Below are 25,478 nucleotides of genomic sequence, written 5' to 3'. Positions count from 1 at the left end.
TGCTGTATTGTATGTTTATAGACTGTCATAACCCATCAGATAACTAAAACATTAGGACACCTGTGCTGCATTGTATGTTTATAGACTGTCATAACCCATCAGATAACTAAAACATTAGGACACCTGTGCTGTATTGTATGTTTATAGACTGTCATAACCCATCAGATAACTAAAACATTAGGACACCTGTGCTGTATTGTATGTTTATAGACTGTCATAACCCATCAGATAACTAAAACATTAGGACACCTGTGCTGTATTGTATGTTTATAGACTGTCATAACCCATCAGATAACTAAAACATTAGGACACCTGTGCTGTATTTTATGTTTATAGACTGTCAGGCAAGTTTGTACCTTATAGGAAAAATAAAGATGGTGAAATCATCAATTTGCTGAATAAGTTTATTGGCTCCTTAAACCTGAAATAAGATATTCAATATGGGGTTAGAACTTTTTAAGAATATGAAAAAAGATTTCAAATACATATGTAAATGTTCAGCAACATCAAACTTGGATTTACAGTAATCTGTACATGATACTGTATACTCTAAAGTAACTCACAAAAATGTAGACTCAATGGAGGTGCACTACGTACAGAAGACCTGCTATCTCTCAAATATTATATTAGCTAAAAAATAAAGAAAAGAACAACAACAGTCTAAATAGAAATCTAACAGAATCATTGGCAAAAACAAGGAGTTCTTCAGAACAACTTATATAATAAGTTAAATTACAACAACAAAAATATATTTTTTCTGATTGGAAAGTGTGTCTCTATAAAATTATAGCTAGAAAATGAATTGTACAATATAAAAATAAACAACAAACAACTTCATATAAACAAAATATCAATTAACAAGAAACCATATTGGCTCACAACTAAATCACTGACTAATACATACAAGATTATATAAACAAACTGCATTTCATTCAAGCACGATTCAGGCCTCTACATGTAGTCTAGTGGTCTCTTAATTTTGGGGGAAAAAAATGTTCAAAAAGCCAAAAATGATAGCTGGATGAAAACTGGACAAAGCATTGGGATATATTAACTGGTTCGATAGGCCACAATGACTATGTGGCTAAGTTTACAAATATATTAGGCTAGCAAGTTTAAACTGACTGTAAAGGTCGTGCTTTTTTTTGGGAACCCCAGCTTACCTCTATCTCTTAAATCTGACACATCATTAAATGACCCTGTGAACTGTTCAATGGATGAAGAATTCTTGAACCCAGTGAACATACAACTGTAAGTCTACAAACATGTAAATAACACAATGTCATGTCACTGCTTATACACCTATCTGTTTTACAATAACTGTAAGAATCTAAATATCAATGATAAATTCAGCAGTGCAATATATAAAAGAATTCAAAAAATGCCATACAACTACATGAAGTATAATGTATACATTTAAACCTGTCTATAAAGACCACCCATGGGACAGAGGGAAAATGTTCATTATAGTCAGGTGGTCTTTATACGGAGGTGTATAATAGAGTGATAGTGATCGTTATACATCTGTATGAAATTTTTGTAATATCTGTATTGAAAATTGATTGTGATTTTGCCAATTACACCCCGTAACACAAGCAAACTACATGGTGTTCTGTTACAACCGATGGATATCTAATGACTAGAAATCAACATCTCAATGACTGACTCGGACAATATTATCCTTTGGTCTGCATGCAATTCTATTCCATACAATATACATCTGGTGATCATTTTAAGTGTAAAGGTTCGAGTGAGATCACAAATCTCAAAATAAAATGTTAAGTATATATAGATAACATATTAATATGGAAGTACAATTACAGTACATGTAATATTATATTGATTCACTATACAGGAACCACTATGAAGGCCTCTGGACAGATTGTCTTGGTAATTAAATCATCATACAGTATATTTGGTACTTTTCAATTTGATTAAGCCATATCAATACATGATATCATACTTTTCCTATGTCGCTGTAAGACTTACAAGACTAGTACACATTAAATAACATATATTATATAACTACTTTTTACAAAGAAAGATGAGTTATATTTTTTCTCATTTTTCAAAGGAAGCAACAAAAAAAGAAGTGTTAAGTAGTTTCCTCAATTTTTTCAATGACAGTATAATAATGTTTTCACCATTTTTGCAACAAAAAAAATATTTTTAATTGTTTCATAAACTAAAACTTAACCTCTTTAACACAACAAATTAAGGCTGTATCACAATAACATCTGTATTAAGATAATATGAACAACACAATTGTTTCCTTATATATTTTCAACATACAACACATGATAATGAAAAAAGTTCATCACAGACTTATTCCAGGAATAAAAGATGCTCCACCGCTGACAGCGCATAAATGATATTCATTATATGAACAATAATTGGTGTTTAATCGTGTATATACCGTTATATGTCTAATTAACCAAAAATTATACAAAATAATTTATTTTGCCTTAGGTACATGCGCAATCAGTACTTCATTCCATATAGGATATAGTGCCAGGGAATTTTTTCGGGATACAATTAATGATTTTTCATATTTTTTATTTGAAGAAAAAATTGGAAGCTCAAACTTTTCCATGGTGGTAATGGTGTAAAGTAAGTAACTTTTGTAACTGAAGAAAAATACAAAATCGTCTGCTCTTGTTTTTGATAGTGAAAAAATACCAATTGTCGGCGGTGGAGCATCTTTAAACAAAAAATATATATATTATGAAAATTATTACAAAATTTATACAAACAAATACCATACAAGTCTGGGCTATTACACAACTTTAAAGTAACCAATCTATATCACCAGGAAATTTGCACCTTTATAATATCATGATTGTTCTGTTTGCCATTATATGCCAATGTAATATTGCCTTAATTACCTCATTAAAAATCAATTTTACACTTGTTTACTATTACAAGTAAATAAATACATGGACACAAACCTTTATATTTAACAAGAGGCCAATATGGGCCTTAATGGTTAACTGACTAATGGCACAAAACAACACAGTCACAACGATTTTGTAAATATTGGAGCAGTTTTTTTTTAACTTACTAACTATACAACACTATATGTTTAAAAATAATAAAGTTTGACTGTATTCAATAAAACATCTTTAATGTGTGCTTGCTGATGGTCTTTCCTGTTCTCCCTACCGTCTTCTAATACTGTACCATACTTGGTTTGTAAGATACATATGTATATAAATGAAATTAGAATTGTATGCTACAAAACCAATGTAATCACATGCAAAATTGTAATTTGTTTCAGAAAGTTGTATTTTCAGTTTTTCACAATCATGATATTAGATAAATGACAAAAATTGACAATCTTGTTCCATATTTTAGGTACCAGGTATTTCTTTATTGAAATTAAAAATGTCATTGTCAGAATCACAGACACAAAGGCTTTAAACATCACAACATTCATCTATCACAGTAGATTCCTACACAAATGGATACACAGAAGATATTTAATTATCTACATCAAAAGGCATTTGTATTTCACTAGATCAAACTATTTAATATAGTAGGCTTAAACATTCATGAATGGATCTTAGGAATAAAGTAAAAAAAAAAATCAAAAAGGAAAATATACATTAATTTTATTTTTTTCTGAAATATGATTTGTAAATAGGAGGGACTTCAAATATGTATCTACAATTTTAACAATAAACAGTCATATTATGATATAAAACATTACATGACTGATAACTTGTATATCTGCATGCATGCTACAAATACATGTTTCCTTTACTAATAAATCATGAGTACGGATGATTCCATTAATAAAATAGAGAACTTCAATGGTGGTAAACAGTCTAGTGGTATACTGATTACTGTGCTTCAAAGGTGCATATACTTTATTAATATGCATTTAAATTCAATTCAATCAGAGCGGGAATTACAATTAGGTAATGAATCAAGAAACAATAACGTGGGCATTTTGGTCTGCATGATAGTACACTGTAACAATGTTCATTTTTTTTGATGTGCAAAGAAAAGTCATATTTCCTGAAACTTCATGCCAATATAGATTTACAATTTTGATAAAATAAAAAAAACATGTACATATATTACAAATGAAAAATACAATTGCAACAAGCTATATCTATGTTTATACTATCATATCTATTACCAATGGGACTGGGTAAATATTAGTGATAAATTATTTATAAGTTTATCACAATTCTAGTCATTTGGTTATGAAAAGTTTGTGAAAATTTTCAATGATATTGGTTCAGTGAATCAGGAGGATTCATTTAAACTGTCTTTGGTAGAAGTATATAAATTAAACTACACAAATCTTACAAATGGGAAAGATATTTAAATGTTTACTGGTGACTTAGAAACTCAATCTTAAATCTTAAGTTATAAACTGCCTACAAATCAGTTGTTTAATGTCAAATGACATAATAAATGTATATATATCAGTGATTCTGTTCTATGCATAAACTTTAAATGGCTACGTCAAACCAGCTTAAAGGAAAATTTGTGTACTACATCAAGAAAGGAATTTAATTGGTTTTGTTCTATGTATATATATATATAGGGACTACATTTGTACATACATGCAGGTATATAATTGTATAAACTGTATTAAATACATTATATGTTTATTGGTTACAGATAACTAGCATGGTAATTTGTATATGTTTCTTTTGTACCATGAATATGTATTTACTGAAGCATATATTTTAGAACTAAGAGAAATTTAAATTTGAAGTATTACACAACCATTCTAATAAAGGGTCCAAAATGAAATAAAATTAATTAAAAAGTATCAAAAGCAACACTGTTTAGAATATGCCAATATGAATAAAGAATTTCATTTTAATGACAAACATCACACTGATGAAAGAGCTGAAATTTTATCTTTCCATTAACAGTTGATATAGAAAAGCTAGTACATTTGTATATAACTACCGGTATATATTAAACTATGAAGATATTCATTTATCAATAAGAACTCCATAATAATTAAGAACTAGAATAAAGACAAAAAGATATTTCAAATGCAAGATTTCATTTCAAGTTATGAAGCATTTTCATAAAATGAGACATTAAGAATTGGGATAAGTTCTACATTGAATACTATAGGATCTGGTAGCACAGCAGTGATTTGTATGTTATGTGGCACCGAGTTCAATATTTCTCCATCATACTCCTCCTCACACTGACCTTCAGCATTCAGTGACATTGCTGACCCTTGACCTCCAGCATTCAGTGATATCACTGACCCTTCACCTTCCATATATGGTGATGTTAGAGATCTCTGAGTTTCATCATCCAATGATGTTGCTGATTTCTGACCTTCATCATTTGGTAAAATTGCTGAACAGTGACCTTCAGCATTAAGTGACGTTTGAGCATTAAGATTCAAATTCTGTTCTTCAGTGGTCTGATCTGACATGTGAGCTTCAGCAGCTGACATATTTGAATAATATGTTTCTTGGTCTTCACCAGAAACTCCAAAGAAGCTCTGGCCTGGTAGACAAACTCTGTCAAGGTCATTGTTCCCTGTGACACCAGATTGTGTCGGAGATTCAATATTTGTGTCTTCACTTTCATTTCCTTTTGAAGAACTCTCACAGTGTTTTCCATCAGAACAAGTTGGATGGCTGGGTCTTCCTCCCCTCTGTACAGACCGTAGTGACCTTGAGGTGGTGACTACAGTAGATTTCCCAGGTTTGCTCTGTGACACCTTACTCCCTCCTTTAGACTGACTCTGAAGTGAAGACTTCCCTGCCAACTTAATATCGGTTTTACCTTCAGGTGACTTTCCACGCAGTTTACTTTGTCCAGACAATATACGATTCTGGTCACTTGTTAATATAGGCCGAGCTTTAAGTGTTGTTTTTTGCTCCTGAACTTCAGTTTTTTTCTGTACAAAAAAATAATTCATTAAATAGAAATGTGTTTTACACATAGATCCCTCTGTCTTAACATGAAAGGACGGACATGGTTAACATTATATATCAAGGTATTAAGATAAATCTGACACGTATACACAATAGTTCATGGCTGTTACACAAGTGGTGTTACATGTATATGCCACAAGTGTGTTTGGCTACGCAATTGGGTGATATATGTCATGAGTTCGAAGCCTGGATAAGGCACAAATCATAAAATTGTCTTCCTTCATCATTTGTGTTTCTGCTTCAACTGTCATGTATTATCAAATCTGCGATTTAGATCTTTCTTAGAGTTCATTTAAAAGAGACATTGCCAAAATTTTGCTTTTTGTTTGAATTAACAGTTAATATTGACATTCAACTGAATTTACCTTTTGCATTCGTGCAAATCTAGGTCCCATTTTCTTCTCTTTAACAGACATGTCTAATACAACAAAGCTGGAATCTGGGAATAAAAAATGTTTGACATTTGAAATATAAGACAGGTAAGATTATAATAATTTTTTGCAAAAACAGATTGTCAACTTATCAAGGCATTTTTTCCATTTCTTTACTAAGACAAACATCTAGAACTCCTACATGGTCACATGATATAAAGATAACAATTGTTTGTTTGTTTGATTATTTTAACGTCCTATTAACAGCCAGGATCATGTAAGGACGACCTTCCATGTATGCAGCGTGTAGCATGTGTGAAGTACGAGGTGCATGTTTTGGGAGACTGCGATATGTTCGTGTTGAGTCTTCTTGTATAGTGGAACTGTTGCCCTTCTTATAGTGCTATATCACTGAAGCATGCCGCCAAAGACACCAAGCAACACACCCCACGCGATCACATTATACTGACAACGGGCATACCAGTCATCCCACTCCCTATTTGCTGAGCACTAAGCGGGAGCAGAAACTACATTATATAGACTTTGGTGTGTCTCGGTCAGGGGACAGAACCCAGAGCCTTCCAATAGAAATACAATGACACAGTAAGAGTGTGTAATTATCAAAGGATCAGTTTCGACTCACTTTCCATGAGGTGAGTTTGAAGCTCCTTATTCAGTAAATCCCAGTCCTTAGTAAGCGCCATCTGGTGGATGTGGAGCTTCATGAAGTCCTCACACATTTTGTATAGAGATCGGATAAAGGCACAGAACTCCTATTGATAACAATACAGAGAAATCACATCAGTTGAAATTATTTCAATGACTGTAGAGTTAACTTCAATACTGACATCTTTTATAGTAGTAATGACTCACAAATTTAAGAATATATTTTATTTTGTTACATTGAAAATAAAAATACAAAATCATTATGCAATCATTATTATTATAATAAAAAACCTTGAAGTCAATGAATTTTTACAAAATAAATGACTTAAATACTTATTAACTTTTCAAAGTCAAAATCAATTTTATTAACTTCAAAAATTACTTCATTTTCAACAAACCTCACTCCAAACATGCTCCATTTCTTCTGACGTTGACGCCTTGTTGAGTGCGTGCAGACGTTCAAACACCTGGCACGCACCTGAAACTGGCAGCGATCTGATCACAGTACCAAATATCTCTTCTAACAGCCCCATCTGGTAGGCCAGAGTCTGTGGACCAAAACCATCACAGGATGGTATTATATATCATATTCATTGTTAAAAAAAACCGAAAAAAACCCAGAACAACCACAGGTATATTGTAGTTAAAAGTACTTAGAATCCATTTTACAAAGACCTTCAAAAGTATGTTTCCTTCTTGACACAAGATTGCATTGACTTGACTAAAGCAATGAAGAACCCTGGAATGGTCAGTTAAAATTAGCTGTGGAAGCAGTGTACACAAGGTCATCTTAACAAAAAACCTTGAATAGTTTGATATCTGAAATAAGGAGCCTCCCTGCTGATTTAAGTTGACCTTAAGCTAATGTACATGTAGGTATTAGGTAACTTTGTAGTGACATTTTGGATTTCAAGACCTCTTCAAAAGTTATGACCATTATATATATATATTCAGTGAGTGTCAACAAAAATCCCAATTTACCAATTTTCATTGACGATTTTTAAATTTTGACCCCATCAGGAGCCACTATAGCTAGTACTGCGACCACTTTGGATTTTCAGATCTTTTCAAAACTAAATCCATGATTTCCAGGGTTATCTCCAATACACAGTGGATTCTCTACTTTTTATTATGATTTTTTGCTGTACACAGATGTAGATTATTCTGTATATGCAGATTTTATTTTGGAGATAATATCAATTGATCATATGGAGATCTAAACCAGGATTCTGAGAACAAGTTAAACAAGAGTTTGTAAAATGGAAGGGGAATAACTCTCACTTTAAATTTGAATTAGATAGTAATAAAGCAGAGATTGTTACCGTATCAATGTCCCTGAGTTTGCCACTGTTGAGGAGACAGATGAATTTTTTGGCTGTGTACTCAATACAACTGTCCATAAGTCTGGTGACAGCCGATAGGACAGGTTCACACCACTTCAGCCGCGGAATGTTACGGTTCAACTTCTGACAGTCCAACATCACCTCCATCACACATTGTATACTCTGAAACACATCCACAATGGAGTCAAAACTCAGAAATATTGTGGTACTGTCATGTATTAGAGTCAATAAACGCCTAGGGCACTACTAAGAAATTGGACAGCGACTCCTTGAACTAATTTTGACTTCAGGTTAATTTGAGAAACTCATCAGCTTAGAACACTATTGACTTCAATATAAATAACACAAAATGTAATTATCATAGATATTATCTATTATCTATCATAAGACTATGATAACATATATGCATATGCTGTAAATTTCACCTTATTAGAAACAGGTTAATTCAACAATTCAAGTTCCCCACTGTATGTACCATAAGGTTGTATTTTCCTTTACCTAGATGGACACATCTATACCCATACATGTACATAGTATAATGCTTCAGTGCCTCATAGTCATGGAGAGAGAGAGAGAGAGAGAGAGAGACAAGAGAGACAACAAGCTTGTTTTGAAATTTAAGTCAAAAAGAAAACGTAGGTAGCTGTGCCCTGATTGATTCTGGTATGTGACACACCGCTTCAGTGGAAAATATTAAATTTTGGAGTCCAGATAAGGTTTTTCTTCTATGTATGTAAGTCAAAGGTCAAAACATCTATCAGCATACCAAGTATGAAGTTCCAATGCCTAATAGTATAAGAAGTACAGCCTGGGCAATCTTTAACAAAGATCAAATGTCAAATATAGGTCCTAGGTGGACCCATATAGTATAGAACAAGAGGCCCAGAGGGCCTGTATCGCTCACCTGGTTTGTAATGTCAAGTCATGTTCTGAATACAGGTTCATTGTTTCTTTTCTGAAGAAATTTGAATATTTACCTCTTATTTCCCTATTCGACCCCGCCCCTCCTGCCCCCAGGGGGTCAGAGTCAAAATTTATACAAGTTCTGTTCCCCTTCCCCCAAGGATATTTGTGGCCAAATTTGGTTACAATCCATGCAGAACTCTAGGACAAGTAGCGATTTATAGGATTTACCTCTATTTCCCCTATTGGGCCCTGCCCCTCCTGCCCCCGGTTTTTCCCCTTCCCCCAAGGATGTTTTTGGCCAAATTTGGTTACAATCCATGAAGAACTCTAGGAAAAGTAGCGTTTTATAGGATTTACCTCTATTTCCCCTATTGGGCCCCGCCCCTCCTGCCCCCAGGGGGTCAGAGCCAAAATTTATACAAGTTCTTTCCCCCTTCCCCCAAGGATGTTTGTGGCCAAATTTGGTTACAATCCATGCAGAACTCTAGGACAAGTAGCGATTTATAGGATTTACCTCTATTTCCCTTATTGGGCCCCACCCCTCCCGCCCCTCCTGCCCCCAGGGGGTTAGAGCCAAAATTTATACAAGTTCTGTTCCCCTTCCCCCAAGGATGTTTGTGGCCAAATTTGGTTACAATCCATGCAGAACTCTAGGACAAGTAGCGATTTATAGGATTTACCTTTATTTTCCCTATTGGGCCCCGCCCCTCCTGCCCCCGTGGGGTCAGAGCCAAAATTTGTACAAGTCCTGTTCCCCTTCCCCTAAGGATGTTTGTGGCCAAATTTGGTTACAATCCATGCAGTACTCTATGACTAGTAGCGATTTAAAGGAAATGTTGACGGACGGGCGGACGGACGACGGACGGACGGACGACGGACGGACGACGGACGCCGCACCATGACATAAGCTCACCGGCCCTTCAGGCCAGGTGAGCTAAAAATAGAGTCTGGACACAATGCCTGACAGACTGACACGACACTAATATACAGTCCTGTCTGGTTCCAAGAAGGGTACTAAATTAAACAGTTATTGTTTTTAAAATTATTTACAGTACAAACTGTAAATTGTAGGAGACTCACTAGCCGTTGTATTGCAGAGTCACAGACCAAATCAAGGACTTCAGGGGGCAGAGAGGCAAACGCTTTGGTCCTCCAAACCTTAATCATGTTGGTGTTGATCCATTCTATACACTTGTCTCGTAACTCACAGAGGTTAAAGGTCAGCGCTGAGGTCAGTGTTTCTATGACTCCTGTCTCACAACCACTACAAGGCTGAGGAAGACAAAAAGATCAAGGTCAAATGTAGTTCTGTTGATTGTATGGTGGCTGGCTTTGTTTTTTTTGTTTCATAGCCATCAATGACTTTTAATGTTTCAAAAGTGTTTCATCATGCTACATGTATATATGTACCTCTAACATTACTGGAGTAGGTCAAATCGTGGTTAAGTTTTTTGATGGCTTGCAGCTAAAAATAACTGTAGATCAAATATTGTTGTTTGTAAAATGGAGAGAGATGCCAATTATTAACTCAAAGAAAATCAATTCAGAAGTCTATATATGGTAATTGTGTTTGCTTAATACTTGTTTCAAACTAATTCATTGCTTTTGTATCCTTCCATTTATTCTCAATCATATCATAAACATGTTACCTTGTGAAAGAAATGACAGTAAGTTTTCTTTAGGTTGTAAGTGACAATAGAATTGAGTCCATGTAGACCGTACATGTCGGCTACCATGACAATCTCCCCTATAGGACAGCAGGCCTCCAGGTCCAGGACTCCCCCATACAAGTACAGTAACACCTGCTCCATCACAGGAGGGCTCATTCTGGAAAATAACCTACAGAATTACCACAAGCAGGTCTATTTAAGAAAACAATCAACTGCTATCGAATCAAGAGGTTCAAAGGGCCTTAACAGTCATTTGATTATTAATACAATATACAATAGAACTGTTGACCTATTCGACCATTTTGACCTTAAAATAAAGAATAAAGGTCACTGTTATTTATTTGAACAAATTTGGTATCCCAGCATGCCACAGGCCCAATATCAGGTCTCTAGGACTCTTATTGTTATTGACAAGTAATTGTTTTAAGATTTTAGCCTATTTGACCTCTGTGACCTATAATAAAGGTCAAGGAAATGTATTTGAACAAACTTGGTAGCCTTTCATCTCCGTATGCTACAGGCCCTATATTACATATCTAGGACTTTTATGCCCAATATGAGTACTCTTGGCCTTTCGATTATTGAGAAAAAGTCGTTTGAATGGAAAGTTTACGCACGGTGCACAAAGGATGATTAGTATAGGTTATCTTGACCCTTCCAGTCAGATGATATAAAAATACATAACAAACTAGAAATAACTGTAAAATACAAAAGCCTACAGTATACTTATGCTTGATAACATTCTAATGGGACAGTATTTCTATATATATGCAGAGACAAAACAAAAATGTAGAAAAACATGAACAGACCCTTCAAGGCAAATCTCTTGGGCATCACTTTCCATCCACGATCCTCCCAACATGGCAGCAAAGTAGTCACACCTGGCAGATAATACACACCTGTAAATATAGAATCAAATGATTATTGAAAGTGACCATTGGTCAGAATAATGGTCAAGTGTGACAAATTTGGATCCTGTGAGAGCATCAGGATACACTGGCATATCACACATGGTCCATTGGGATCAAATGAGGTCAAAATAATTCACACAGGGCCTAATATGAGGTCAAACTGGTTCATACATGGTCAAATGAGGTTAAACTTGGTCTTGTGAGGTCAAACAGGCACAGAGGTCAACTTAAACATAACAGGGACAATTATTAATAAGTGGTTTAATTCAGGTAGGCCTAAGTGAAATAAAAATTATAAACACAGTAAGAAATCAGATAAAAAAAACTACATGTACCAGGTAAGGTCTAGTTGAATAGTTAAATGATGAGCCTCACCCATGCTACATGTACCTATACATGTATGTATTAATACGACTGCTGTATTACTGGGAGGTCAATAATTTGAACAGGCTGCTGTACTCACTTATGTGCCTTAAAATGGGCTCCTGAGATGGATATGATACAGTCATGGTCCAGCTCCTTCAGGTATCCTCTAAGGAGACATTCCCCTAGGGAGTCACAGGCTTTATAGGGTATACTGAGGTCATAGGTCATCTTGATCAGGTCCTGAAGTGAAGAATCATCTTCTTTACTGGAATTTTTCGCCTCCAACTCTTGCTGTAAATCAGGATATACACGATTTTCTGCAAGTTTGTTTTCATCTATGTCGATTTCAGAACTATCTATATTCTTGTCACCATTCGTATGTATGTCAGGTTCTATTTTTTCCTTTTCTGATTCACTAAGCTGATCTGATTTTTCAATGGAAGAACAGGCAGCAGCCGTGGCAGCATCATCGTTCACACTTGGACTAGTTGATTCAGTATGTATAGATTTAGAACATGGGGTCTGATCAGATTCATTTCCATCACAAATTCCCTCTGGATTGTCTATATTGCTTGCATTTTCATCATTATTTTTGTCACAGTCAATTTGATCTGACAATTTATCCACAGAATCGGAGTTTGCTTGATATTCCTCCGTATTTTCAGAGTCTTGTGTAGGTTGAGGCGGTTCATGGAATGTTAGAAGTCCTATAACGTCCTGTACTATACCTACATCTGTGTCCGAGTCCTCATTCAGTAAAGGCTGGATAGTCAGGGTGTTGTATAGATGTCTACAAATACACAATGATGTAACACAATCATAGTCAGTGTGTTGTATAGATGTCTACAAATACACACTGATGTACCGTATTTCACCGCAAATAAGACCCCCCTCCCAGAGAAGAAATAAAGGTCAAAAGTGGTGGGGGGTCTTATTTGCGGACAACCCGCCTGATAACATCGATCTATGAGGTCGCCATCTTGGATTTTTTAATGTCCTGTCATTGTTGTAACAGTCGTATGACAGATGGGTAATAGCAAGATGTTCAAGTATTTATGATAATAATGAAGACGTAGGAGTAAAATTAAATCAAATGTTATGACAAAATATGAACAATACTAGGGCAGTTGTAACGTTTGTCTAAAGGGAAACGCACAATTTTTGCAAGAGTCACGCGGACATTCACCAATGAATCAAAACGAAGAAACAACATCATAAGCAATGTCATTTTAATCCAGAAGTTTTACATAATCGTATAGTTATTTTAAAATATTCAAATTCGGTGATTGTTTACGATCACAACTACATCTCCGTCTTAGTAAACACGTGAAACAATCGCCGTGAATCGGAAGGACGATCGCCGTTCAGACTCAGTCCTATTTAAAATTAACTGCAAACGTTTACATATCAAATTCGTTCAAATACAGAAGAATTCACGAACATTTGTCTCAGCAAAATGAGCAAACGATCGTGATTTAACTTCAACGTGCCGACATGCACTGATGCAGTTGTTTGTAACATCGTACACACATGTGTAGGAAAATGGCGCCGGGATGAAGCCATACTTTCACATTTTCACACCGGGTCGTGTTTGGGAATTTGGGAATACACACTGATGTAACACAATCATAGTCAGGGTGTTGTATAGATGTCTACAAATACACAATGATGTAACACAATCATAGTCAGGTGTTGTATAGATGTACTACAAATACACAATGATGTAACACAATCATAGTCAGTGGTGTTGTATAGATGTCTACAAATACACACTGATGTCGGTAACACAATCATAGTCAGGGTGTTGTATAGATGTTACAAATACACATGATGTAACACAATCATAGTCAGGATGTTGTATAGATGTATACAAATACACACTGATGTAACACAATCAAAGTCAGGTGTTGTATAGATGTCTACAAATACACAATGATGTAACACACAATCATAGTCAGGGTGTTGTATAGATGTCTACAAATACACAATGATGTAACACAATCAAGTGTGTTGTATAGATGTCTACAAATACACAATGATGTAACACAATCATAGTCAGGGTGTTTGTATAGATGTCTACAAATACACAATGATGTAACACAATCATAGTCAGTGTGTTGTATAGATGTCTACAAATACACATGATGTAACACAATCATAGTCAGGTTTGTATAGATGTCTACAAATACACATGATGTAACACACAATCATAGTCAGTCAGGTGTTGTATAGATGTCTACAAATACACACTGATGTAACACAATCATAGTCAGGTGTTGTATAGATGTATACAAATACACACTGATGTAACACAATCAAGTCAGGTGTTGTATAGATGTCTACAAATACACAATGATGTAACACAATCATAGTCAGGTGTGTGTATAGATGTCTACAAATACACACTGATGTAACACAATCATAGTCAGGTGTTGTATAGATGTCTACAAATACACAATGATGTAACACAATCATAGTCAGGGTGTTGTATAGATGTCTACAAATACACAATGATGTAACACAATCATAGTCAGTGTGTTGTATAGATGTCTACAAATACACAATGATGTAACACAATCATAGTCAGAGTGTTGTATAGATGTCTACAAATACACAATGATGTTACACAATCATAGTCAGAGTGTTGTATAGATGTCTACAAATACACACTGATATAACACAATCATAGTCAGTGTTGTATAGATGTCTACAAATACACAATGATGTAACACAATCATAGTCAGGGTGTTGTATAGATGTCTACAAATACACAATGATGTAACACAATCATAGTCAGTGTGTTGTATAGATGTCTACAAATACACAATGATGTAACACAATCATAGTCAGTGTGTTGTATAGATGTCTACAAATACACAATGATGTAACACAATCATAGTCAGTGTTTGTATAGATGTCTACAAATATACACACTGATGTAACACAATCATAGTCAGTGTTGTATAGATGTCTACAAATACACAATGATGTAACACAATCATAGTCAGTGTTGTATAGATGTCTACAAATACACACTGATGTAACACAATCATAGTCAGTGTGTTGTATAGATGTCTACAAATACACAATGATGTAACACAATCATAGTCAGTGTTGTATAGATGTCTACAAATACACACTGATGTAACACAATCATAGTCAGTGTGTTGTATAGATGTCTACAAATACACACTGATGTAACACAATCATAGTCAGTGTTTGTATAGATGTCTACAAATACACACTGATGTAACACAATCATAGTCAGTGTTGTATAGATGTCTACAAATACACAATGATGTAACACAATCAAGTCAGTGTGTTGTATAGATGTCTACAAATACACACTGATGTAACACAATCATAGTCAGTGTGTTGTATAGATGTCTACAAATACACAATGATGTAACACAATCATAGTCAGGTGTTGTATAGATGTCTACAAATACACAATGATGTAACACAATCATAGTCAGTGTGTTGTATAGATGTCTACAAATACACAATGATGTAACACAATCATAGTCAGTGTGTTGTATAGATGTCTACAAATACACAATGATGTAACACAATCATAGTCAGTGTGTTGTATAGATGTCTACAAATACACAATGATGTAACACAATCATAGTCAGTGTGTTGTATAGATGTCTACAAATACACAATGATGTAACACACAATGATCAATGAGTCACGTAGTGTTGTATAGATGTCTACAAATACACAATGATGTAACACAATCATAGTCAGTGTGTTGTATAGATGTCTACAAATACACAATGATGTAACACAATCAAAGTCAGTGTTGTATAGATGTCTACAAATACACAATGATGTAACACAATCATAGTCAGGGTGTTGTATAGATGTCTACAAATACACAATGATGTAACACAATCATAGTCAGGTGTTGTATAGATGTCTACAAATACACAATGATGTAACACAATCATAGTCAGGTGTTGTATAGATGTCTACAAATACACAATGATGTAACACAATCATAGTCAGGTGTTGTATAGATGTCTACAAATACACAATGATGTAACACAATCATAGTCAGGTGTTGTATAGATGTCTACAAATACACAATGATGTAACACAATCATAGTCAGGGTGTTGTATAGATGTCTACAAATACACAATGATGTAACACAATCATAGTCAGGTGTTGTATAGATGTCTACAAATACACAATGATGTAACACAATCATAGTCAGTGTTGTATAGATGTCTACAAATACACAATGATGTAACACAATCATAGTCAGAGTGTTGTATAGATGTCTACAAATACACAATGATGTAACACAATCATAGTCAGTGTTGTATAGATGTCTACAAATACACAATGATGTAACACAATCATAGTCAGAGTGTTTGTATAGATGTCTACAAATACACAATGATGTAACACAATCATAGTCAGGTGTTGTATAGATGTCTACAAATACACAATGATGTAACACAATCATAGTCAGGGTGTTGTATAGATGTCTACAAATACACAATGATGTAACACAATCATAGTCAGGTGTTGTATAGATGTCTACAAATACACAATGATGTAACACAATCATAGTCAGGTGTTGTATAGATGTCTACAAATACACAATGATGTAACACAATCATAGTCAGGTGTTGTATAGATGTCTACAAATACACAATGATGTAACACAATCATAGTCAGGGTGTTGTATAGATGTCTACAAATACACAATGATGTAACACAATCATAGTCATGGTGTTGTATAGATGTCTACAAATACACAATGATGTAACACAATCATAGTCAGTGTGTTGTATAGATGTCTACAAATACACAATGATGTAACACAATCATAGTCAGGATGTTGTATAGATGTCTACAAATACACAATGATGTAACACAATCATAGTCAGAGTGTTGTATAGATGTCTACAAATACACAATGATGTAACACAATCATAGTCAGAGTGTTGTATAGATGTCTACAAATACACAATGATGTAACACAATCATAGTCAGAGTGTTGTATAGATGTCTACAAATACACAGTGTTGTATAGATGTCTACAAATACACAATGATGTAACACAATCATAGTCAGGTGTTGTATAGATGTCTACAAATACACAATGATGTAACACAATCATAGTCAGGTGTGTTGTATAGATGTCTACAAATACACAATGATGTAACACAATCATAGTCAGGGTGTTGTATAGATGTCTCTACAAATACACAATGATGTAACACAATCATAGTCATGGTGTGTTGTATAGATGTCTACAAATACACAATGATGTAACACAATCATAGTCAGGTGTTGTATAGATGTCTACAAATACACAATGATGTAACACAATCATAGTCAGGGTGTTGTATAGATGTCTACAAATACACAATGATGTAACACAATCATAGTCAGGGTGTTGTATAGATGTCTACAAATACACAATGATGTAACACAATCATAGTCAGTGTGTTGTATAGATGTCTACAAATACACAATGATGTAACACAATCATAGTCAGGTGTTGTATAGATGTCTACAAATACACAATGATGTAACACAATCATAGTCAGTGTGTTGTATAGATGTCTACAAATACACAATGATGTAACACAATCATAGTCAGAGTGTTGTATAGATGTCTACAAATACACAATGATGTAACACAATCATAGTCAGGGTGTTGTATAGATGTCTACAAATACACAATGATGTAACACAATCATAGTCAGGGTGTTGTATAGATGTCTACAAATACACAATGATGTAACACAATCATAGTCAGTGTGTTGTATAGATGTCTACAAATACACAATGATGTAACACAATCATAGTCAGTGTGTTGTATAGATGTCTACAAATACACAATGATGTAACACAATCATAGTCAGGTGTTGTATAGATGTCTACAAATACACAATGATGTAACACAATCATAGTCAGGTGTTGTATAGATGTCTACAAATACACAATGATGTAACACAATCATAGTCAGGGTGTTGTATAGATGTCTACAAATACACAATGATGTAACACAATCATAGTCATGGTGTTGTATAGATGTCTACAAATACACAATGATGTAACACAATCATAGTCAGAGTGTTGTATAGATGTCTACAAATACACAATGATGTAACACAATCATAGTCAGTGTGTTGTATAGATGTCTACAAATACACAATGATGTAACACAATCATAGTCAGGGTGTTGTATAGATGTCTACAAATACACAATGATGTAACACAATCATAGTCAGGGTGTTGTATAGATGTCTACAAATACACAATGATGTAACACAATCATAGTCAGGGTGTTGTATAGATGTCTACAAATACACAATGATGTAACACAATCATAGTCAGTGTGTTGTATAGATGTCTACAAATACACAATGATGTAACACAATCATAGTCAGAGTGTTGTATAGATGTCTACAAATACACAATGATGTAACACAATCATAGTCAGTGTGTTGTATAGATGTCTACAAATACACAATGATGTAACACAATCATAGTCAGAGTGTTGTATAGATGTCTACAAATACACAATGATGTTACACAATCATATCAGTCAAATCAAGTAGGTGTTGTATAGATGTCTACAAATACACAATGATGTAACACAATCATAGTCAGGGTGTTGTATAGATGTCTACAAATACACAATGATGTAACACAATCATAGTCAGGGTGTTGTATAGATGTCTACAAATACACAATGATGTAACACAATCATAGTCAGTGTGTTGTATAGATGTCTACAAATACACAATGATGTAACACAATCATAGTCATGGTGTTGTATAGATGTCTACAAATACACACTGATGTAACACAATCATAGTCAGGGTGTTGTATAGATGTCTACAAATACACAATGATGTAACACAATCATAGTCAGGGTGTTGTATAGATGTCTACAAATACACAATGATGTAACACAATCATAGTCAGAGTGTTGTATAGATGTCTACAAATACACAATGATGTAACACAATCATAGTCATGGTGTTGTATAGATGTCTACAAATACACAATGATGTAACACAATCATAGTCAGAGTGTTGTATAGATGTCTACAAATACACAATGATGTAACACAATCATAGTCAGAGTGTTGTATAGATGTCTACAAATACACAATGATGTAACACAATCATAGTCAGTGTGTTGTATAGATGTCTACAAATACACAATGATGTAACACAATCATAGTCAGTGTTGTATAGATGTCTACAAATACACAATGATGTAACACAATCATAGTCAGTGTTGTATAGATGTCTACAAATACACAATGATGTAACACAATCATAGTCAGTGTTGTATAGATGTCTACAAATACACAATGATGTAACACAATCATAGTCAGTGTTGTATAGATGTCTACAAATACACAATGATGTAACACAATCATAGTCAGGTGTTGTATAGATGTCTACAAATACACAATGATGTAACACAATCATAGTCATGGTGTTGTATAGATGTCTACAAATACACAATGATGTAACACAATCATAGTCATGGTGTTGTATAGATGTCTACAAATACACACTGATGTAACACAATCATAGTCAGGGTGTTGTATAGATGTCTACAAATACACAATGATGTAACACAATCATAGTCAGTGGTGTTGTATAGATGTCTACAAATACACAATGATGTAACACAATCATAGTCAGGTGTTGTATAGATGTCTACAAATACACATGAGTACACAATCATAGTCAGGTGTTGTATAGAGTCTACAAATACACACTGATGTAACACAATCATAGTCAGGTGTTGTATAGATGTCTACAAATACACACTGATGTAACACAATCATAGTCAGGGTGTTGTATAGATGTCTACAAATACACAATGATGTAACACAATCATAGTCAGGTGTTGTATAGATGTCTACAAATACACAATGATGTAACACAATCATAGTCAGTGTGTTGTATAGATGTCTACAAATACACAATGATGTTACACAATCATAGTCAGTGTGTTGTATAGATGTCTACAAATACACAATGATGTAACACAATCATAGTCAGTGTGTTGTATAGATGTCTACAAATACACAATGATGTAACACAATCATAGTCAGGGTGTTGTATAGATGTCTACAAATACACAATGATGTAACACAATCAGTCAGTGTGTTGTATAGATTCATTGATTATGTAAAATTCATTTGAGGAAGGTATCAGTTTTGATACAGAAAGCAGTTTCATTAGTATCTTTGATTATATTGAATACAGTTTAAAATCATGGATGGTAATTATAACAGTTAGCCTCATTGAACAACCAGAGGCTTAATTAGGATTAATTGAAAAGTTGTTTACCTAAGTGCATTCTTCAGGGCAGTGACCTTGACCCACTCTGGGAGCACAAGTATGTCCCCTCCTGCCTCGGTACACACCTCATGTAATCTGTTGAAGATCTCCAGACTCCTGTAATGATTTAGATAATCAATTGATAACTAGCAAGCAAGTTATATAGAATGGAAGGCTATGGCTACATGTTTTGGTGATTCATTTCATCAAACAGCATGATTTTTAGCTTTTGTAAATTGACTAAATTGAGATGAAAAGTATGTTTAATATAGTATCTGCATTAAAAACTTATTCAGCATCTGTAATTATTTTCCATGGAATAGCTACAGTACATGTATTTTTAACTTTTGGGACTACCAGATTTGAATAACATACATGTACATTACAATTTTTTACTTGGAAAGATTTCAATTGTAATCAAATATTGCCTTAATTAGATTTAAGATGATCTAGCTTAGAAGACAAGCTGCTTAGAACACCATCAGAAATATAAAAATCGCAATGAAATTCCAGGCATGATGAAATTGGTTACAATAAAATAACAAGAGGCCCAAAGGGCCTTAACGGTCATCTGACTGCCTTGGCAATAGTAAATTTAATTTCATATGGTGTCACTTTGTCGTGACCATGTCAGGATCATTTTCAATTTCTTTCAACAAATTTTCTTTCAAACAAGAGGCCAAAGGGCCTTAACATGTAGGAAGTTAATTAGATATAGTGTCATGGTAGCCATCTTCGATTTGGGATCAACCAGAGATGTAACAACACTTTGTCGGGACCATGTCAGGATCATTTCATGCAAGTTTCAGCCAAATCGCACTGGTAGAACTTGAGAAGAAGTTCAAAATGTGTTTTAAAGATGGCGGCTGTGGCGGCCATCTTGGTTTTCGGATTGACCCGAAAAATAACAACACTTTGTCGGGACCATGTCAGGATCATTTCATGCAAGTTTCAGCCAAATCGCACTGGTAGAACTTGAGAAGAAGTTCAAAATGTGTTTTAAAGATGGCGGCTGTGGCGGCCATCTTGGTTTTCGGATTGACCCGAAAAATAACAACACTTTGTCGGGACCATGTCAGGATCATTTCATGCAAGTTTCAGCCAAATCGCACTGGTAGAACTTGAGAAGAAGTTCAAAATGTGTTTTCAAGATGGCGGCTGTGGCGGCCATCTTGGATTTCGGATCGACCCGAAAAATAACAACACTTTGTCGGGACCATGTCAGGATCATTTCATGCAAGTTTCAGCCAAATCGCACTGGTAGAACTTGAGAAGAAGTTCAAAATGTGTTTTCAAGATGGCGGCTGTGGCGGCCATCTTGGATTACGGATCGACCCGAAAAATAACAACACTTTGTCGGGACCATGTCAGGATCATTTCATGCAAGTTTCAGCCAAATCGCACCAGTAGAACTTGAGAAGAAGTTCAAAATGTGCTTTCAAGATGGCGGCTTTGGCGGCCATCTTGGATTTCGGATCGACCCGAAAAATAACAACACTTTGTCGGGACCATGTCAGGATCATTTCATGCAAGTTTCAGCCAAATCGCACCGGTAGAACTTGAGAAGAAGTTCAAAATGTGTTTTCAAGATGGCGGCTGTGGCGGCCATCTTGGATTTCGGATCGACCCGAAAAGTAACAACACTTTGTCGGGACCATGTCAGGATCATTTCATGCAAGTTTCAGCCTAATTGCACCGGTAGAACTTGAGAAGAAGTTCAAAATGTATTTTCAAGATGGCGGCTGTGGCGGCCATCTTGGATTTCGGATCGACCCGAAAAATAACAACACTTTGTCGGGACCATGTCAGGATCATTTCATGCAAGTTTCAGCCTAATCGCACCGGTAGAACTTGAGAAGAAGTTCAAAATGTGTTTTCAAGATGGCGGCTTTGGCGGCCATCTTGGATTTCGGATCGACCCGAAAAATAACAACACTTTGTCGGGACCATGGCAGGATCATTTCATGCAAGTTTCAGCCAAATCGCACTGGTAGAACTTGAGAAGAAGTTCAAAATGTGAAAAGTTAACGCACGGCGCACGGCGGACGGCGGACGACGACGGACGAAACATGACGACTATAGGTCATCCTGACCCTTCGGGTCAGATGGTTACAATAAAATAAAAACTACCTCATTCATTTTTATATATGTATCATTCCTTTTTATATAAATATTACATCTTTCACAAAACAGTGAAACTTGCAATCACTGGTAATCTGAGCATGAAACTGATTCAATAAGCTTAAAAGTGTTTTGCAATGGGTCATTTTAGTAATAATTGATTCAAACAGTGGTTAAGAAATAAGCCTTCAGTCTAGCCAGTGAGGGTTTGATTCTCAGCACGAATGAAAATAGGTTTTTGTCACCTGCCCCATGATGTGAAGTTTTGTTTCTTAGGATTCTGGTCTCCACCTACTGTTTAGGAAATCAACATCTACATTGATAACTTTTGTCATTACTGACCTGGTTTTTAGAATGAACTTGTGAAGCTTTATTTCATGGAATCCTGACTTTAGCGTTATGTCACTGTGCAGACCTGTCTCAAACAACCTGTGTATGATCAGAATAAATAAATCAAAATCAATGCAAATTATTCATGTCTAATAAACTGCATCAAAGTTAAAAAAAATCATTGTACATGCTCTGAAAACATGTACGGATCATTATCGATAAATTGTTTGACTCCATGATATAATTACATGTACTTTATGAATTTATGAGCATTATAAGCATTGTAATAACAGTGAGAGATCATGGATTACTGTGTTCTAGTTCATAATATTTACCCCTTGGTGATGATATGGTAATCAACAAATGTAATATTGCACTAGCCCTTTGGCCCTTAGCAATATCACAATTGTTGATTACCATCACCTCGCCGCTCGGGTTTTATATTATGAACTAGAGCACAGTAACTCATGAAATATTTGTATATTAATGAACATAATATAATGTTAGTTGTTAAACAAAACAATACCTCTCTGTGCACATATTTATTAAGATTCTCTAGCACACAGACAAAAGTATTTATTTGAGCACTAATTAATCACCTATCAATATCTTTTTTGAGCCCAGTGGATAATGACAGGCGTAGTCTTTCTTCCTCCTTTGCACAACGTGACAGGAAGCGCTCATTTTCAATGAGGGGGCGTTTGTCTTTTGGTCGTGCCATTTTGTATAAAATGCAGCTACAGCACTGAAGGGTGAATTCTCATGTCATCTTATCTTGCTTATGGCTGGAAATATCAATGTTCATGTATAGTTATAGCTAATATGTATTATGTACTAATCAGGTGGTACATTGTATTTAAGTTTTGAGGAAAGGTACGGGTCATTACATATACAAAACATACACTGTATTTGTGTATCCATATTTGTGTTTCATATTATCGACAATTCCCATATTTGATTTCTTTCTTTTCTTAGCCTTTTCAGTAGCTATCAGCTTATACATGTATCTATACAAATGGTTATCTAGACTAACAAATTACATAACCAACAAAATTATATCTTGTGACATTTTGTCAGATTTTGATAACACACCATTAGGTTTGAATGGTCACTATAATTTGTTCACACTGATGATATATAGCTACTGTAGTGTATAACTTTCCTTTCTGATGAATACATGTATATATGCCCCACAGTAGTTTTGTAAAAGGAGCATGTTGGTGTGACTTGTACATAGTGTTAAACACGGTCTCCGTTACTCAGCTGATGGAGCATACTTCTTTGGCTCTGTCAGTAGAGCCGTAGATTTCCATGCTGGAGACCCGGGTTCGATTCCTGGTCAGGGCACTCAACAGGAATGTGTATTTTCCCTGTTCTTCTACATTGGCGCCCAACGTGGGGCCCGAACCCACGACCCCGAGATTTAGTTGGGCGCCAATTCTGTAACAAGAGAGGAGAAAATGTAGCGGCCAGACCGGGATTTGAACCCGGGACCCTCAGAACACAAGCCGAGTGCTCTACCGACTGAGCTACCTGGTCATCGATGATCGACCCAGTCCAATCCCGCTACAGTTTTATCTATTATACTACATAACAACGAAATTAGCAGACATTAAACAAGTTCTTGGCATTATTTTGACAATACAAACTCGTCTTTTACTGTACTGAAATCCGACTTCGATGCTACAACTTATCAAATATTGCGTGGGAATATGCAGAAAATCAAATTTCAACAGTTCAATTGTTTAAAGTCAGCAACTGTTAAAATACAGTTACCGATGGCAACGAATATTGAAATAAACAAATCCATCGATGACCTCATCGACAGTTACATGTAGATATCGCCTCGCCGCCAAGAAATCATTTAAATAAAACAACAAGCAACAAAATAATCTTAATCAGCTACATTTACACAGTTTGGATTTCAACAAAATTTCAAATTCCACATTTATGAATACTCCCTTGGCTTACAATCTCATTATTTATGTATACAGAAACGACTCATCTTCATGGGGGCAGCCATGTTGGAAAATGTAAATATTGAATCGGATGTTGGACTAATTATCCGGACTAGAGCAATGCGATCAGCCCAACAAATCTCTCATGTTTTGATTTCTTTTTATATCATAATAAGCTAAATAAAGAAATCAAACGTCTCAAACACATAAAATAGAGTTTCTGTTAGACTTTTCGTTATTTTTTTTCTAGTTTTTCACACCGATTAATTTGTTGTATTGTAAATTTTAAGTACATCTCTGATTTAATTTTGTAGCTGTAGTTGCCATAGTAACCAACCAAAATAGCATACACAATGAAAATGTGAAAATTTAGACGATTTAAGCCATTTGTTTGCTAAGTTTTGTCTATGAAACTATGGCGCGCATCCTTAAACAAAGAAAATATTTATCAAGAATATGTATTCACTATTCACTTCCAATACATCTTTAGGAGAAATATAAAGTTTGTTCAAGGATGCGCTCTATGGTTTCTGAAACTAAAACTTAGCAAACAATTGCCAATATTCTCAAAATTT

The 25,478-nt window shown here is 34.9% G+C and overlaps 1 protein-coding gene and 1 non-coding gene across 2 annotated transcripts; both read right to left on the bottom strand.

Annotated features, from left to right (window-relative positions):
- Positions 1–386: 386 nt before the first annotated feature.
- On the bottom strand, positions 387–24,980 carry LOC138320757 (BTB/POZ domain-containing protein 8-like). The gene is made up of 13 exons (XM_069263945.1): positions 24,917–24,980; positions 23,545–23,730; positions 22,958–23,044; positions 20,504–20,611; positions 12,258–12,950; positions 11,693–11,782; positions 10,863–11,040; positions 10,294–10,485; positions 8,287–8,469; positions 7,363–7,512; positions 6,942–7,071; positions 6,293–6,366; positions 387–5,890 (listed from the first exon to the last, which is right to left on the bottom strand). The coding sequence occupies exons 2-13, from the start codon at positions 23,664–23,666 to the stop codon at positions 5,042–5,044; spliced, it is 2,856 nt and encodes a 951-aa protein (XP_069120046.1). The 5' UTR covers positions 23,667–23,730; positions 24,917–24,980; the 3' UTR covers positions 387–5,041.
- Trnat-ugu (transfer RNA threonine (anticodon UGU)) lies at positions 24,412–24,484 on the bottom strand. Its single transcript has one exon. It is a non-coding gene; the product is annotated as a tRNA-Thr (tRNA).
- Positions 24,981–25,478: the final 498 nt, after the last annotated feature.

This window comes from Argopecten irradians, chromosome 4 (genome assembly GCF_041381155.1).
Source record: "Argopecten irradians isolate NY chromosome 4, Ai_NY, whole genome shotgun sequence".
Classification (NCBI taxonomy): domain Eukaryota; kingdom Metazoa; phylum Mollusca; class Bivalvia; order Pectinida; family Pectinidae; genus Argopecten; species Argopecten irradians.
Note: the sequence above shows the minus strand (reverse complement) of the source record. Positions and strands in the feature narration are given on the sequence as shown.